We start from the raw sequence: 18,959 nt of genomic DNA on the forward strand, positions 1-18,959 counted from the left end.
CCTTGATATCCGGGCGTGCACATGGCGATAAAACATGCGGACGCTTTGCGTGTTCCCGCTTCTGCTGGGATATGAAGAATTAGCACAATGAATGAAGGCTCGTTATTCTTCTCGGGTGTCGGTTTCCATGACGACGGTGCTCGGCAACACTGAAAACGCAACTTTTTGAAACCGGCCCTTCAGGTGGAACTCTCCATTGTCTCCAGGAAGACGGAGTAAAATGTAACTTTTGTGCAACACTGCTATTACACATAAAGTAAACAGTTTTTCTGCATGTGAGAGTAGATGGACAATAAGAACAATGGCGGCTTCCATGAGTGTCAAGACTCCCAGTCCGTATTCTCCCACCTACGATGTCTACTTTTGCCCCTATATGGGTCTCCTGTACTTTCATGTGTATATTTACATATAGTTATCTACTTATATGTACATAGTCTATTCTCTTGTGCGCCTCTGTTCTATCTTTAGCGAATTGTGTATTATTCAAAGTGAAGAAAGTGTGTCCTCTCTCTCCCTGGCTTGTTTCACTTTTTTAAAAAGTGTGTTGCTCCAACCAGCCAATCAGAAATCAAACCCTATATAGGGTCATCGGGGGTTTAGCAATCCTTATCAAGGTAGGCTCCTCCCCTTTGACTCCTCCCACAACTAGGCAGCGCTGATCTGGCACATGGCACCACCAGAGGAAGTACTTCCTTCCTCTTCCCAAGATGGGCATGTGTGGGCGGAGCCAGTCCAGCTCACACAGACACAGCAGATTCAGAATGCAGCGCCTATGATACAATATTCTAATGGAGGAAAATCAAGGAAAAGCTGGATTTGGAGCATTAAACTTTGAATACCAACAAGGACCAACAAGACATGTGAAAATGTTGAAAAGCTGGATAATATCACTCCTTTAAAGTGTTTAAAGGCAACAAAAAGACTCTCGGCCGTTGAGTCTGATGTAATGCGAGTGTCTTGGATGACTCTGCCACTCTGTTTTTATCTGTATTCCGTCTGGTCTCTGTCAGACCGTCCAAAAAAAACCAAAAAAACGTTTCTCAATAAGAACGGATTAAGTCTGATTCTGCAATTTAAAAAAAATAATAATCTAGCATCCTCCCACACACACACACAAACTCAGTGGAGGCACAATAAAATATCTGTAGGTTGGGATGCCACCCAAAAATAACCCTGCGGCAAAATGTGACTGACCGTTCTCCACAGATTATGTTTTCGTCCAAATGTTGTTGTTTTTTCCCGCTTTTATCTTCCCCTTCCTCTTATTTTAAGGGTGTCGGGTTTGTCGGTGGATAAAAAGCGCCCACGAGGCACAGTTTGTCCTCGGCTATCTGTGCCGACTCACAACTAGACCACCGCTGGATGTAGTTGTTGATCAGAGAATTGGACACACCAACAAGCTTGGGAAACGGTTAAAAAGAGAGAGAGAAAAAAAAAAAAGTGCAAGCCAGAAAGATAAATTGTGAAAGAGAAGCGTGAAGAGAGGGGAGGAGGAGGAGGGGCGGGGTGGTTGTAGCAGAAGCAACATGAAATAGTAAGCGACATCGAGGGGAAAGAAGATGGATTCAAGACGGAAAACAATTTTCTGAAAGTGTGGTATTGCATCGGTTTCCCTGCGTTTCGTAAAATCTTGATTTCCATATAATAACGTCTTTATGGTAAACAGGTAGGGGGAGAGATATTTGTCTGGAAAGAAACCGTTTAGATGGAACGTCATGTGTTGGTGTACAGTCCATACACCTGTAAATAGTTTATCTCTTTCACTATTTTATCGAGAGAGACGCCGCAACCGAGCGCCCAGGCAATGTGATGGGATTTTCCATTTTATTTATTAATTTATTTATTTTTGTTCGGCGTCTGGTAGACCTGAGAGGCGTAGAAGTTTCTGGTTAGAATACATTTTTTCCTCCACCTCACCCGTGACTCCCTACAACCCCCCCCCCCCCCCCCCCTACCTCCCCACCCCATTCATGAATAAATGCATGTCATGCCTCCCCGTGGGCAGAACGACGCTGCTTTCCCCACAGAGGATGAACCATTTTGACTCCCATCCTCCACCATCCCCAGTTTCCACACCAAGAAACTGGAAGAATTGGGCTTGACTTGTCTCTGGAGCTGCAACCAATCAACAACCCCCATCGCATTCACACACGAACACTTTACAGACAGGAAATCGATTGGTTTGGTGTGCACAGAACCCCTGTCCAATGAGGCGGCAGCACAGCGATGTCATATCTTGCGGAACGGGGAAAAAAAAAATAAAAGGTAAAGAAACGTGCAACTTGCATTAAGGCCGGTGGCGTTTTGGAGCCACGTTGCGTATCTTCAAAACCCCTCGACAAGATGGCGCAGGGTGTTAGCTTATCTCACGCCGGCATTGACCAACAGGCGCTTGAAGAAAAACGCTCGTCTGAAGTGAAATTTTAAGATTCCGGTCTGGACGGGCCGAGCGCTGACAGACATTGCAGGTTGCAGATAATGAGTTCTGCTGGGAGGCGGATAATCGGCCGGCTGCAGTCGGAGCCCGGGGGGGGGAGATGACCGAACGGTGCTCCCGTACCTCGCCGTGGGGCCGGTGTCCCAGGAAACCCCGCCAAGGCCACTCAACGATAACAAATGTCCCCTTTAATGCCTGTTAATGACCGCTGGGTCGCCGAGCGACTCCCACAGCAGAGAATACTCTCCTCTGACTGTCTTGGAGTTTGTTTTTTTTCTTCCTTGATGGTCTTTCTTTTACAAGATTTCCTCACTTTCTCAGGTAGAGAGTATTTACACACCACAGCTGTAGCGAGGCTCATCCAGCCAAGAGGACTGACAAATGTGGCCCTCCTAACAAGGCGCTATTAAAATTGCATGTCACTGTCAGTATTTTGCCCGAGGTGCAGCTGCATTCTGAAGTCATGCGACGCTTCATATTGACACGTGAAAGGCTTGGTGAGAATGGGGGAAAAAATATTAAATCACAAGTCTGAGCCTGTGTAAGTGTGTTCATCTTAACTGGAGGAGCATCTAGTGCAGGGATGTTCTACACATTTATTTTCATCTTGTGTGGGCCGAACAGTTAAAACAGTGCCTTAATAACCTTTGGATTTAAACTTGGAAGTTGGTCTTTATTGTGGCGCAGAGCATAGATGATATAAAAAATAGTATATTTTCCCATAACCTAACGGTTACTTCCAAGAAATTACCACAATCCCAATATAAAGCATTTTAATAAAACCTTCCACTGCAAATTAGTGTGAAATGTTAAAAAAAATATATATATTTTGCCAGTTTTCTACCCACATGGAAAGAACCTATATAAACATATATGTTTTAATATAGAGTACGATATAGGTTTTTAATATAGGTGACATATATAAAATTGTCCATTTTCCTATATTATATGTACATAAATGCACATATATGTACATATATACGTGCATACAGGTACCTATATAGGTACATATATGCACGTATATATGTGTGCATATATGTACCTTTATGTTCTTCTTACATAATAGTTTTTTAGTTAGTTCTTATTGCCTTGATAATGTATGACAGTTGCCAAAGTGAGATATGGGCTATATATATGTGGAACTAAAGAAGCAGTACAGGAGACCTATATGGCCTGTATATTCACATATATGCACCTCAATTTTGCCTATTCGTGGCATATATACACATATATGCAGCATACATGTGCATATAAACTGCTTATAGGTTTCATACATGCACATATATCCTCGTATAGGTTCTTTCCACGTGGGTAGCTACAGAAATTTGTTTTAAAAAAACAGGTTTTCTTGGTGGTTTGACGGTCCAGATTAGAGCCTCTTCCAGGCCGTTACTGGCCCACAGACCTTATGTTTGACACCCCTGATCTAGTCTGTCTTCGGTCCAACAAGACGGCAATATCAGGAAAAGGAACCTGGAACCACAAACAGAACGCTGGTTGATACCGTGACGTCACCGTAGACTGATGACTGCAGTAGAGGACGGACTGGACGCTATAGAGCAATCTCACCCGGGACCGTCAAATCCAAGAATGGGATTATTTAAATCCTATAACTATTGTACTTTTTCTTTTGTACTTCTCACCATCAATATGACGGCGATAACATTTTTCGACTCAGTCGGGGGAGGGGAATTTAATTATTGGGCTTTATAGATTATGACCATGAAATTCAGAGGTGGAGGCACGGTTATTTATTTTCTTCTTGACTGCTACAAATAGTTTGAGGGCTCAGACACCACATCAGACGCTTGTCACGGGGAGGGAGGACTTCGCCCCTGGAGATTTGGATTAACTTTCAGGTTGGCCGAGCAGAAACCGTAATGATTCTCTCAGTCTCCCCTTGAAATTATCTTCTCATCACTTACTCAAATTGATAGATGCAGTCTTTTCTCTCTCTCTCTCTCTCTCTCTCTCTCTCGCTTTCTGGCTAACCTGCTTGTGTTTGGAGGTTTGAATAATGCCAAAAGATTTCCCACCTTGCTGCGATGAGGTCACAGCAGGCCGGCCCGCGACGTCTGTGTTTTTGAAACGGCACAAATTTTTAGAGGGGGAATAGAGAGCTCTGTCCCAGAGCCAGCGTCTCGCTGTGAGCAAAGCGCGAAAAATTCCCCACGGAAGATGTCAAAACAGATTAGCTCACTTCAAATCAACTCCCCAGATTAAATGATTGTAACAATCAAACTGGCTTTGAGGCTTTGCATAATTGACTTTTCCTCCCTTCTCTTTTGGAAATTCTCTCTTTTGACTCTTTACTCCTCTGTTGTGTTGCAGCCTTGAAGAATTATTACCCTGTAAATCGATGAAGATGATGTATGAGGCGTCCGCTGCTGCTGGAATAAACCCTTCTGCTTTCTGTGATATATGATGATATATGGGTTTTGTTTTTTTTTTGTTTTTTGAATGGAGTACCTATTTACTGAACTTCTCCAGTAAAAGCAGGCACATACAGTCAAACCAGGTACTTGGTAATATTCATAATGCGCAGCCGTATTTGCAAGTGTTTATTAATCACTTGTATCGCGAACGCTTAAATTCAAATCTCAATCTTTCATCGCAGCAGCTGCCGCCGTATCATTAATAAAGCAAATGTTATATACGACTGTCACATGTTGGATAACACGGCGTCCAAATGGGATTTGATAGCCGATCTGTCATTATCAGGGCCAAACACTGACGGATCGCAGCCCAAAACTCATAAATATCCCGCACATCTGTCAGCATCCTGCCTGTGCGTCTCTATACTCCTGATCAAATCTGCACATCGCTCAGCTGCTCTGTTTTCTCGCGCAGTCCGAGCCGAACGCGTCCCTGCCCCAGACATTTTGGTTATCGACGTCTCATCTCCCCGAGGTCCTTTGTCTTCCTCCGAATTTGTGTATTCATCAGAGTCACCTGCTGTTTGCCACAGTGTGCGAGATGCTTAGGAACGCGTCATTAAACAGGCCTTTCGTCTGGTGGACTGGAGCGGAAAGAGAAGAATCGGGGGTGTTAATGGCGTACCGTTGTGCTGCGGCTGTTGCTCAGATAGTGACCCGAACGGTTATTTAACACAATAATTGTGATTCAAAGGTCTCTTCTACTGTGAAAAACCATAAAAAAACAAAGGTTTTCACACAAGGTCCAGACTTGGAACCCGACGGCATTTCAAGTCAAAACGCATCGTTTTTGCATTTTCGTTTTGGAAAAGATTCGCAGTTACACAGCAACGTTTTGGAAAATGTCTGTTTACTGTTTGAAATCGCATTTCTACTGTTTTATTAGGCATTTCGAAGTTGAATGGAATGAAACGACAAACTTCCGTGAACAGATCAGCGTGTCATAAACATTATTTGAACAGAAAACAAGTTAGATTGCCGTTCAGGCCGACTCAACTAACAAACATTGTTCTTCTTGTCCTGCGACTCGGACATGAGCAAAATAAAAGTATTTACTATGACCGCGGTGCGCATGCACAGTAGCAGCATTTCAGAAAAGTTGAGTTTTCCACAGGGACACAGTCGTTTTCAAAAAGTTTCAAATTGGAAGCCATTTTCAAAAAGTTGGGTCTTCTGTGTTGTGTAAGTCTTCCTTTTTTCACACAAGTGGGGTCTCTTAATGTTGAACGGATGCAAAATCCTGTCATATCAGTTTTGCCTCGGCACCGTCTTAAAAACTAAAAGTGGACGACCTTTCAAACTTTTATCTCCGTGAAGACTTCAAATAGTGGAAGACACCGATACTGAAGACACTTGTGGTGCACATTCCTGTGGGATTTCACCCTTAAAAGTATAGCTACACTTTCTTTTGGTTCCCAAACTATGCAGGGCAGTGCGAGTTGCTCCATTTCTTATCCGCCCGCCAGTCAATACGTTATTACCAAGCCTCATCAGGCTCCCTCTCAGTGCCACTATTCTGATGCCAGTCCAGATTAATGCTGAGGTGCCAATAGTAACCGAAGAGCCTCACAGTCTCTCTTCTTCCCGCCTGACACTGATTAACTCCCGATCATTACTGTGTTTCATCGGTCTCGCTTCATTCCTCACACGAGACTCTTATCTCCAGGAGCAGGTAGAAAAGTCGATGTGTTTTTCGCAGTTTTTATGCGCTCGCGTCGAGAATCTCTGCGTTTCCCCTGCAAGGGGGAGTGAACGTGAAAAGTGATACGCTGGTGTCTGTGCATGTGTGAAGTCTCTCCAGATAATCCCGCGTTCCAGCGGAGTTCCCACGGGCTCCACTCTGGGCTTTTTTCAAGTGAAGGGCAAAGCCACGCCGCCGGCGGACCAGCAAATGTCCCGGTTGGCCCTCTAATAGCTGTGGTAGCATTGTCCCTGTCCTCCGCCTCGGCTTTGGTCCAGGCCCTCCTTCTCGGGCCAATAGCCTTTCTCATGGAGTCCCGCTCAGCTTAATCCTCCAATATGTTCCATTATAACAACCCGGCTTTACTGATGTTGATCCAAAAGACGAATAAAAAAAAATGTTTATGGCAGAAGTTTATCTCCCACGAGTTTATTTTATGTTTTTTGTTTTTTTTGAGGTGGCTGGTTAGAGAAGAATTATGTCGAGTAAGGTGAATTTCACAGAGGAAGTTAATGAAAGTCCTTGAAGTGAGGCGAGAGAAGCTGTCACCTGCCGCGGTGATAGATAGCGGGCTCATTATTATTAGCATTCCCGGGCCCTCGCTTGGAGTTTTATGCCTTTCCAGAGCCATTCGTTGATTAATTAATCAGGTAATGTATGCCATCGGTGCTACGGACGAGCCCCTTCCTCCCCTCCTGGGCTCTCCGACACAGTCACAAGCCGCTATCGCCCACCTGGCCACAACACGTTCAAAAGATTATGTTTCCAAAAGAAAAGCCCCCCCTCTTTTTTTTTTTGGGGCACAAAATACCAGGTTGCATTTAGTGTAAAGTAGAATAATAAACATCCGTGAGGGAACCGGTCTCCCATTTCATGAATATATTTTGCTTCCACTGGCCCAAAGTCAACCTTGTCTGATGTAATTTTTTCAGCTTTTGGAGAAAGTTTTCATACTGTCAAATAAAGCTCTGCTACGAGGAAGGTAAAAATAAACGGGGAAGCCAAAGAACCGTGCGGCTGGCAGACTGCGGAGCTTTCATGCTCTCTCTGTCAGAAATTGAACAGGACTGCAGAAAAAAAAGCCCGGGCGGAACGTCACAATCAATGTCCGCGTGTACAACGCGAGAACATCGACTCCCGTGATGTAATGTAAACACTCAATAAAATCCGGTCCTTTTTTGAATTTCGTCTCACTTGTGTGCACGAGCCCAGATGTATGCACTTTTATTTTTTGCTATTACTTTGTATTTACGCTCATAAAAATGTGCTCTTTTTGTTTTCAAACTTTCAAAGCTGCATTAAACAAAACTGGGCATTGAGACATAAGCACATTTTTCAGTAATCCGATATTTTAAACATTGACATTTGCTGGACTGGAATTTCTGTTTAGCAGCTCACTAAAGTGTTTCTCCGTTCCCAGTTTGGATCAAAACTTTACTGGAACCAGATGTTACGGTGTCTGAATCAGCACAATAGCAGCAGATGCTGAGATCCTGTTTACACGACAGCATTTCAAGTGAAAACACATCGTTTTCGCATTTTCGTTTCAGAAAACGTTTGTGCTTAACCCTGCAACGTTTTGAAAACGATGTCCGTTTCACCTGGAACGCTGAAAACGATGTCATCGTTGCGATTGGTTGTTTTTGTAATGAAATCACAAAATTTTTTGAACTGAGACGTTATAAACATCAACAATGGCAGTAAACAGACATTTGTATGTAAAGATGAAGATTTATATACTAGTAATGACTCTCTGGAGGCCGACAATTTTGTTATCGTCCACCTACTGAGCTACCTATCTACTACCTACTGAGCATGTGCAGAAGAATGATTTACTACAACCGTGGTGCACATGCACAGTCGCCGCAATTCAGAACAGCTGCGTTTTTCCAGGTTTCCATGGAGATGGAATCGGCGCATATTTGTAAAGTTCCACTTTGGGAGCCGTTTTCAGAAAGTTGGATTTTTTTGAGCATCATATGTGATGTCATGTGGGATTTTGTAGCAACACGATCTGTGTTTCTGCGTTTCCAGTATAATTTTACAATGCTGCTGTGTGGATGCAAAACTTTGTCTGAATCAAAAAAACTGTGGTTTTCACTTGAAATGGGGCCCTAATGAATGACTTTCTATTGACGTTAACAGCATGCTATGCTTAATGGGCCACATTACAGTGAAATATAGATCTTTAACCCTCTCATTAGTGAGATCTACAGTGAGAGCTCACAAGTTGACAGGAGAAACAATTAAGCAAATAACATACATTAAACTTGTAATAGAGTAGGACATCGTGTAAGAAAACAAGTGACAGTCATGGAGGCGCATAATGATCTAAGTAAGACGATACACTTTCAATATAGGACTTTGAATCCACGCATACTAAATTGACAGCTCAACCTGCAGTACGCCCACACAGCAGCATTTATCTTTGGCACAATGAGACACGAGACCTTTGTTTTATACTCCTATAAAGCCAAGAGTAAAACAACTGAAACTCACCTGTAGCAACACTAAACAGGGAATCTTTAACCGCCTGCACTTTTGAAGTCGGGACGGATGATGTGATTCTCTACATGAGAGACAAATTTCATCCACAGATCTTTCGGATAACTGGAAGAACATGATGGGATGTGCCTCTTTGGATCGGCACACAGCTCTGATGTTCTAATGGCTGCATTCTGTAGAGGCTTATTTAATTAAGCTTTGCGTGCACGTCCGTATTGAGATCCACTTACTGGAGATCAAAGAAGTCCGAGTAATGCGCTGGACGTGTCGTGCAGATGTTCCTCTATCTCTGTCAAGTGACCCTCACATGCACTCGGTGGATTTTCGGTAATCCATCCCTTTTATATTTACTGCGGTTTTGCACTTCCTCCGCCGCTGACATCAGACCACCACCTGTTTGGTCACATCAGAGGTGCTTTCTTATCCCGCATGTATGAGATATCGCTGTTTTTGAGTTACATTGACATGATTGATATAATGGACTCAGATAAAAGAGTGAGGAACCTTATAGTTACTCTTACTTTAATTATAATGGCTGCCTTGGCTTACGCTCACCTAACCAGATAGATCTCATGATTTCATTGTTACTGCTGTTATTCCCATAATTAAAGTGTAAAGATTAGCAATTCCTCCTCCTCCTCTGTGTAATACCAGTGAGGTTGTCCATTCCTTAGTTTGCACTTTGCTTATCAATTGACTGAATTCCTGACTCTTATGTAAACCACGGGTGTCAAAACAGGCCACATACAGTCCAAATTCATCTTGAGTGCGTAAAATAATGCCATAACCTTTAAAAGATGTTTTTGTTGTGGCATGTGATGAGTCTATGTGATGAGAATGTCTCGATTTTTGCAAAAAACAAACAATTGTTCCCAAACACGACGACAATCTGAACATAAATCTAATTTTAATGACGCACAATTCAGTGAAATGTCAAAAGATGATCTGTGTCCACTACTCCTGAGAAATTTGTTTGGGGAAAAAAAAAAAATGTATATATGTATATATGTTTGAAATGCTTACAGTTGTGGCTTTTGCAAAAAACAACATGGACCTCATGCTCGATTTAGGGAAGCAGAGTTTTACCTTCAGCACTTCCGAGTCTCTTGAACAGCCTCTCTGCTGCACTTAATGGAGGCCCGTCAGATCGGGAATTGACTCCGTTGAGTTATCTCTTCATATGGCTTGATGTGTTCTGATTGAATTTTTGTAAGAGACGCCAAGTTATTCCTTCAATAAGAAAACCGGCGTCTTGCGACGCCCCCCCCCCCCCCCCGAGCTGTCTCCTCAGTACAAACCCAATCTGGAGATTTTGACAGTTTGACACTTTAATTTCCTTCTGAGCATTTCACCTGAAGTTTTCTGGACACAGGAAGAGCCATACTTCTCTGGGGGGGGGGGGGAAATAAATAAAAAAAATCCATATTGGTTTTGAAATTATTAAAGCTCAGGCCTCAGTTTAATCCTCCCTGTCTTTTTTCTCAGGTTTGGTAAGCACCGGAGGGATGATCAGCCAGAGGACAGGGTGGAGAGGAAGAACTCCACTAAGTCTAAAGCTGAAGATGTTCAAGCGACGGAGGAGGAGACGCTGCGGATGAGGCTCGAACAAGAGAGGTGAGTGCACACACACAGAGCTATGCCTCGCTAAAAGCCTCGACAATTAGGTCCCGGCCGAACAAAAGAGGGTGGAGGAGGAGAAAAAAAAACCCAACAAAAAAAAAAAAAAACTGCTGCTGCTGACCGGAAAATTAGCAAACTACCTAATTAACAAAATGGCAGAGCTAGCTTGTGTGATTCTGGGAAAGCACTCGGATGTCAATTTGTGAAACGTCCCTTTCTTTTATATCAGGACATTAAATAGATCATTTATGGATTGTTGTTGCTGGTGCCATTCAGAGGCGCTGACCTCCTAATGGTCCTCGGAGGCCCCCGTGGATTCGACATGATTGAATGGCGCTCATTGTAATAGTGAAATCGATGGAGCCCGGCGTTAGTCTGCTCCTGCAGCTTTGCCCAGGTTGTTAATCGCCCAAGAATACACTGTTTCTTCATTTTGTCCGCCCTGTCTTGGCTCCGAGTTCTACCCAATGTTTTTTTGCAGACGGCAGGGCGGGGAGGTGGGGGGGTGGGGGGGTGGTGGAGGTCCGGGAGAATAAGGCTGGGCATTGGTTTTACTCACACATACCTCATCCCTCACAAATGAGCCTCATTTAATTCTCTCCAGTGTGTGGCAAGACAATACCGTTGGCGACGTTGCGTGAAAAGACAGCTTCCTGCCTCCATTGTTCCCCATCGGCCAAATGAACTCAGTAATCAAACTGCAGTCGGTAATGACAGCTAATTGAATAGAAACAATAGGGCTTGATGGCACCCCCCCCCCCCCTCACAGAGAAATGCATCGGACGGCGGCTGCAAAACAGCGCAAACACAAACGGCGCGTGGGGAAACAAGGAAGTCTGTCACAAAGGCCCTCTTACCCCCCCCCCCACTGAATGGAACATCTGGAGAGCCTCGCCCGGAGAGGCAGGACCAGGTTTCTGTCCGGTATTCAGAGTGACGGCCGCCTCCATTGAGGGGCGGGGGGGGGGGGGGGGACCCCTGGCTGAAGGCCCAACACATTTCCCCCCGGCGCCGCCCCGGAGGCCAGCTTCTCCCACAAGATCTGTCCCCCGTTTGAGCGACGTCCAAACAACCGTCACGCTAAACAGCCGAGTCGACGCACGCTCGGCGGGCACGAGATGTGTAGAGCGTTTGCCCATTTAAATCCTGTCCCTGCCTCTTCTCCTTCCACCCCCGTCAGTGCCCACTTCCTCATCTGCCACTTTGTCTGGCGGCACATTCTCATTCCCCGTCTTGTTTGTGTCGTTCTGCCTGCATGAGTCCCAATCCCAGTCCCCCCCCCCCCCATCCTGTACCTGTTCCCCAAATCCCATCTCTCAGCCAAGCCAGGATTGTCCCTCAGTTAATGGAAAGGGAATCCTGAGGGAAATTGCGACGGGTAATAATAAACCAACCTGCCACAAAGCCAAGTCGATATTCAAAGCTTCAAGGTTCAGCTGGACCATGTCTCAGAAATCCATTACCACGGGTGTTTTTTTTTTTTTTTGGGGGGGGGGGGGTAGCACTGTATTACATCCCCTCTGTGCTTCATTTGGTTAGCAAGGTAAGGCGTACGATCTGATTGATTACCATGTTGACACACAGATGGAATGTCGTCGTAAAGTGCTTTTATAAAATTACAGATTTGACTGTACCGCCTCCGCGACGCTGGTACGACAGCAGCACCCGGGATGGTCCACAGCCAAACGACCCCCTCCCTCGGCTCGTCCGACGTTAGCGCTCGTTAATTCATGCGGACACTTTTGACAGGGGCTTTTAGCGATTCAAAATAGGAGTCAGACAAGAGGTGAAATAGATTAATGCATAAAAGCTGCCCCTTTTACCCGGCAATAAGCTAGCTACGGCTATGGTCGTATATTTAAAACTCTGACCTTGGTATGATTCCCGCAATTTACAGTTTGGCCTGTGGTCCCTCTGCAGATACAATCCGTGAAGCCGCTCTGTTATGGTCTGAATGTGATGGAGGAGGGAGTACATGAAAGTTGGACTTCATCACCAGAGTGCGGCGCGCGCTGACGGAGGGTGGTTATCATCAGCGTTTGTTTTTGCTAGAAATCTGGCCGCTTTCATTCGGCCGCCTCCCGCCTCATCACGGAGCCGCGGAGTTACCTGTGGTTCGGCTGATATTAATCTGCCTTCGGCTCGGCGGAAGCTGCCCATTATTCCGGATCCTTTTCGCCGGCAGACGGCGACCCAGGACGCCGCCGACGCCTGACTGGCTCACGTTGAGAGGGCCGCGGAAACAACAAGCGCTCTGATTGGCCCCTGTGTGGCCGCGGTCCTCATTCATGCAAAGCCGTGGGGTCCGAGGGGAAAGAGTGGTGGAGGAACACAAGGGCGGGCTGTGTCGTTGTCTGACTTATCTCCACGCTCGCTCGGGCCCAGGCTATTTCTTTCTCGGCCAAAGTGGGCGCCGTGCACAAAGCCGACCTGACAACCTTGCTTCTTCATTTTCCGCCCGGACTCAACTCCATTCTTTCCGTCTTTCTCTGTGGCAGCTGATTATGATGTCCATTCTCTCTTATCTGCGCTGCTCCGCTTGGCTTCTAATCAGCGGCCGGCACTCCACTGCCACTCTTCTTGTTCTCGCTCGCTCCCCAGGCCGCGGCGCATCAGCTCTGATTTTTTTTTTTTTTTTCTTTTCCTCGACAGCAGTTTGCTTCCTCCTTTTTTTTTGTTGTTGCCCAGGCTAAACAAACAGAACCCAACAGAGGCTTATGGAACAGTCAGCGTTGTTGACTTTAAACAGAGCACAGACCTGGACGGGCATGAGAATGAGCAGCTTGTTTGTTTTTAAATCAAGAGAAGTTGCTTTTCCCTTTAGGCAACATTTACAACATTTTAAGTGAAAACTGATTATTTTAGTGTTTTCATTTAAGAAATTTTGTGTGTTTATGTTTTGAAAATTATATAGTTTTCATGCCAGGTCACTAGTGGGTGTTATTTGTTTTTGTAATGGAGCCACACAGGCAGAGAACAATACGCCATAAACATTAACAATGGCGAGTACTTGGACATTCTAGGAGAATATAGACTGTGAGTCATACCTTTCTGGAGGCTGCCCACTGCTGTTATTGTCTTTTAATCGCCCATGTGCAGAAGAACTATTTATTGCAGCCGTGATGCGCATGAACCTTTCAGAAAGCTGCATTTTCCTTCATTTCCACCGAGACTGCTTTTTCATAAAGTTGCATTCTCCGTGACTCCGAGCATCATTGTCATGTAAACGGACACCAATAAAAGTTTACCGTTTTCACTTTAAACTTTACTTAGTCTGTTTCCATCTTACAAACACTTTATGCCACCGATAGAGAAGAAATGTGATTTGCTGCAAAGAAGACTTTTTTTTTTTTTTTTTTTCCCCTTGCTCCACTGATTGTCGTGCCACTTTGTCGAACCGTCTCATTATTTCACTCACCTACTGGAGTCTCATTTGCATAGAGAGTTCAAAGGAAGCTAAGCTGGCTGATTGTAAAGTCTGATTACATTGGTAATTATATTGATACCTACAGAAAGCTAATGCGATTATTATGACACCGTGAATTAACGCGAGAAAACGTGGGGCAATTATCCTGGTGATTGCGCGACGCCGTTCGGGGGCCAGAAGAGCATCAGTGCAGCTTTTTGGAAGTTTTTTTTTTGCGATTCTACACTCGGGAGTCATTTGCTGCACTTAGATTAGATTCAGTTACATTCTGCCCTCCATCTGCACTTCAGAACAATGGAGCATGTTTTGATGGGGGGGGGGGGGGGGGGGGGACTGAAAAGAAGAAGAAAAAAAATCCATTCAAGGCAGCTGGTTGAGAGAGCGAGAGAGCAAACACATTCTGTTTCATCCAGCACGGCAACAATGCATATTGAAGAGGCAGCCTTTCAAACTTCTCAGTGTGTTGACTTCAAAATGAATGTTTGAGAGTAAAGACAACCCCCACACTTCCTCGTCCCCTCTCCCCACCCCCCTATTGTTTTTGTTTTTTTGTTTTGTTTTGTTTTGTTTTTTTCTTTTCCCTCGTCTCCTTCGGGTAGATAAAAGATTGACAAACATATGGAGAAAAAGTCTGTTTGCTTTGTTCGTCCAAAACAACAGCCCCTTTAGATTAACTGCGAGAGTTCCTCGCGGCGCGCGGAGGAAGTGACTTAAGCCGACACGTTGCCACGTCTCTCCCGCCGGTTCTCGCTTCTTGGCGCCGCGCTTCGACGTGGCTGTCGTTTCACCGTACGTACGCCGAAATTGACCTCGAACAACGATGACGGAAACGATGTCACGTCAAGGCGCCGGTATACTGCAGTGTCTACGGTACACAGTAGCGTCTATGTAATAGCCGCGAAGTAGTTCAACGCCGTCAACAGACTGCATGAAAGCGCAGAGCTGCTAGCACTACTAGCTACTACTAGCTACTAGCATCACAGCCCTCATGGTTTGTGTACATCCCCCCCTTGCATTCTGTGGCGTGCCAAACGTGCAGATAGAGGCTATGCGTAGGTGGGTTGCATCAACGTATAGCCTTTCTGTATCTTTTAGGCAACGTTGAATGGATTGCAGCCCTAAAGGGGAAATGCAGCGTCATCTGACGGAGCCAGTCAGCGGCTCAGAGGTTGAACTTCACCTGCCCCGAAAGCCTCGGCTTCAAACCGTCTAGACTGACTCTTGGCCCGGAGGAAATTCCTTCCTTCCTTCCTGTTATGAGGAACAGAAACGCCACAGCGTTGTTGTCACAGCGATGCATCCGTACCTGTTTCATCCTCGCAATTAGGATAAAAATCCACCGCGGGCCCGCAGTGAACATCTTTTGCCTCGTCCGTCCCTTCCCCGACATAAATCCTCCCCAGACTGACGACGTTAAAAGCTGCCGTGCCCCCTTCGCTAACTCGTAGACTGAGAAAAGAGGAGGGCTGGTAATTGGGGCTGTATAGTAATAATGTGTTTAGTGTGGGTAGCACTTCCCTTAATGTTAACACGCTGCACCATTAATTGGCTAATGGAGTATGTGTGGTGCAGTGCAGGGGTGTTCTCTAAAGGGGGGGGGGTGGGCAGGTTGCTAGAGAAGAACACAGTTGGCAGGTGTGTCTGAGGTTTGCTCCTAATGAGCATATTAGGCGGTAGGAAAAGTGCTCTCAAACTCTGATCTTGACTGCTACCAGTATTCCGGTTGCTCACTCGATGTGTTTCTGAACTCCTGGAGTTGAAATTAGTACCTGTGAGGAAACTGAACACGTTTGATTGCAGCCAGAAGAGGTGAAGTCATCACATCTCTATTTATATATCTATCTATACCCTGCTGTAAATAATCACGAAGCTACTCTCAAGATAGAAAATGTTTATGTTAATGCTGTTTTAGAGAGGAATATATATCTATAAAACAAAGAATGTCAGCATAAAAACAGTTGATTTCAGGATTGGAAAAGTCATTCACACCTGCAAGCACCTGCAGCATTTACACAACAGTGTTTTTCAAGCGAAAATGGAAAACGATTCCCAAGGTGGAACTTTGCAGGGTTCAGTTTGTGTGGAAATGGCCAAACGCAACAAAGCTTCAGGTTTTCAGAAAAGTTTGGCGTTGACACGGCAACGTTTTGAAACCGAGGTCTGTTTGCATAGAAGAAGATGTCGTTTTCAGCACGTTAACAATGGGAGTACGCGGATCTTCATGACAGTCGCGTCACTCTGACGGCAAATGTTCTTGTTTTCGTCCATCTCAGAAAAGTTGCATTTTAGAGTTAAAACGGTGTCAAAATCTTCCACCTTGGGAGCAGTTCTCAGAAAGTCGCATTTTCAGTGGCCACGAGCAGCTATGTCACGTAAACAGACTCCCAAAACACAACAATATGATCCCTTTTTCACTGCCTAAAGTGGAACTTTTGAAAAATGTAGAGACATTTGCTGAATACTTGGTAGTTTGATTCTCGATATGTAGGAAAGATTCGGTACTTGAGTGTTCAAATGGTAATTCATCGGTAATTGTTTTCTGATTCTGCGAAGCGACCCACGTTAGCCATCTGTGCCAACACTGGTCGCTGTTGTCGATTACCAAAATGATGTATATATTACAGAGTCTAGCTACACGTCTGGACCCTTCGGTTTCTTGGCAACACTCAGGCTTGTGTAGCAGTAATCTCTGGAGTGAACTTTGGAACACTCCTTTTAAATATGGGCTCGGCGCAGAGAGGCCTGCTGCCACACGGCCGGCCGTGGAAACCTAACACCATATGATTGCCCAGTTTTTCTTCCTGACAGCCCAAAAATCGGGCTGGAATTGGCCTGTCACATCAGAGCGACAGGTTGGGATTGTGGATATGTTTTCTCCACACCCTCACACAAACACACAGCGATTCCCTCGACAACGCGAGCAGCCACGGCTTCTCTCTGAGGGAAACGTAAAGCACACAGACGGAAAAAGCTGGAGGATCCAGTGTTATGACTCACAGTTTTGGCGACTTTACTTGTTCTTATCCCCCCTTTTATTTTTTATGCACCCATCACCCTCATCCATGTCAGACTCCTGAGGCCTGGACAAGAAGTCTCTCTGATTTAGTTTGATGTCGCCAGTCTGGCCAAGGCCATTATCTCATCCCGAATGTCAATATTATTTTCTTCATGAATCTGATTAGTCTGTAAAAATGCTAGAGGGTCCTGAGATCTCAGAGGACTTCTGTGAACCTGTGGTAACATCATTGTCTGGCTCCTTCCTGGCATGGAGCTGACATCACTTCAGCCAGATGGCGGGTGAAAGGGCTTCTGGGAGTTTGTGTTTTTTTTTTTTTTTTTTACCTTCCTGTCTCTTCCAGGCTTGTTTCTTATTTCCTGACACGAGCAAAAGTGAATCTGCTCAAGCGAGTTGATGGGTTCCATAGTGTACCTGGCATGCGACAGTACGCAGACGACTCCGGGGCTTCACAGATGACTGCACATCATGCAACATTGCATCAGGCCTCCATCAAAATCCCATTCTGCAGATAATGCTGAGAAAATGGGATTTTCGACGGCTAAAAATAAACAAGGAGAGTCTATGGGTAGGATGTGGGAATTGGGTTAATCCGGCACTGAAAAATGGTGATTGTTTCAAATGTGATTACTGTTATTAAAATACACAGACACAGGAGAAGGGGTTCGATGGGGGGGGGGTTCTTAACCCATCAATCATCTCAGAGGAGCAGCAGCGGGAGGTCAGAGGTCAGTTATGACCCGAGGTAACAGGGAAGCGCCGGTGGGAGGTAGCGTGCTTGCGTCCCAGTGTGCAGCACACACACACACAACATCTGGAACCAGTGAGCGGACTGGTGGCTTCTGCCAGGGTCACCGCGGTGGGAGGTCAACTCCTCACCTCCCTCCCTCCCTCCTCTTTTCTCCCCGCCGTCCACCTTCCTGAGCGCCGGCTCCCCGCGCCGCGCCGCGACCGAGCCTCGTTAGCCGCCGACAGACGGGCGTTCACATGAAGCTCCTCTCCGAGGCAGGAAGGAGCCCGTGAAAGGCTCCGTTGTGTGGAAGCTGTCCCGGGGAGAGGCGCAGCATGGAGGGAGAGGAAGGGTGGGGGGGGGGGCTCCGACTGTGCCCCTCCCACCTTTTCTTGGCGTCTAAAGAAACATATTTAAATAAAAACGGCATGGCTTCCTTCAGTGGAGAGGAAATGCCTTCCATACTTTGAATGGGATGAAAATTCACTTTTTCTCAAGTGTAACCTGATCAATATCTGAGATGAACGTTGCCTCAAACGTCTCTGAAGCTCCGCCAGAGTATTATTCAAGGCTCGTCGCTTCCTCTTTTGATGTTCCCTCTCACAATTGCCCCTCTATGTCTTTAGAATGATCAGATATCGTTTTATTGATTTATTGTGGCGCATTTGATCCCTGCTAACGTTGCATTTTGGTTTGATTGTGGAGGTAAATCAGCAATGACTGATTTGTAATAATGTTTTCACTGTTACTTCAAACAACCATAGATATTAGTCTTAGTTTCCATTTTTTTAATTGGGGACATTGATATGGTTGTTTTGTAGAAGCTTGAGAAAAAACAAGTATAACTAAGTTAATAGCAAAAGTTTTGGCCAAAAAAAATGAAGGGAAAATAACTACTTGCCATGTACTGTGCCTGCGCAGTAGCAGCATTTCAAAAGAAGTATTTTCTCCCGTTTACATCAGAGTTTAAAAAAAAAAGTTGATTTTCAGTTGCTCCACGCACCGTCAGGTAAAAGGACGCCTAAAACGCAAGAAAGGTTTTCTGTTTTCACTTGAAAACATCATGTAAACGGGACCTCAGTGTACTTAGCCCACTCCTTCGGCGCTC

The 18,959-nt window shown here is 45.3% G+C and overlaps 1 protein-coding gene across 1 annotated transcript in view; it reads left to right on the forward strand.

Annotated features, from left to right (window-relative positions):
- LOC308144074 (partitioning defective 3 homolog) overlaps positions 1 to 18,959 on the forward strand; it is a gene marked incomplete at its 5' end in the record, with an annotated part of 381,275 nt that overhangs the window by 272,812 nt on the left and 89,504 nt on the right. Inside the window, one exon of the mRNA XM_080515105.1 lies at positions 10,544 to 10,672. Coding sequence (XP_080371231.1) covers positions 10,544 to 10,672 — 129 coding nt within the window. The remainder of the gene's footprint in view (positions 1 to 10,543; positions 10,673 to 18,959) is intronic.

Source organism: Blennius ocellaris (assembly GCF_963422515.1).
Source record: "Blennius ocellaris genome assembly, chromosome: 19".
In the NCBI taxonomy this organism is placed as follows: Eukaryota; Metazoa; Chordata; class Actinopteri; order Blenniiformes; family Blenniidae; genus Blennius; species Blennius ocellaris.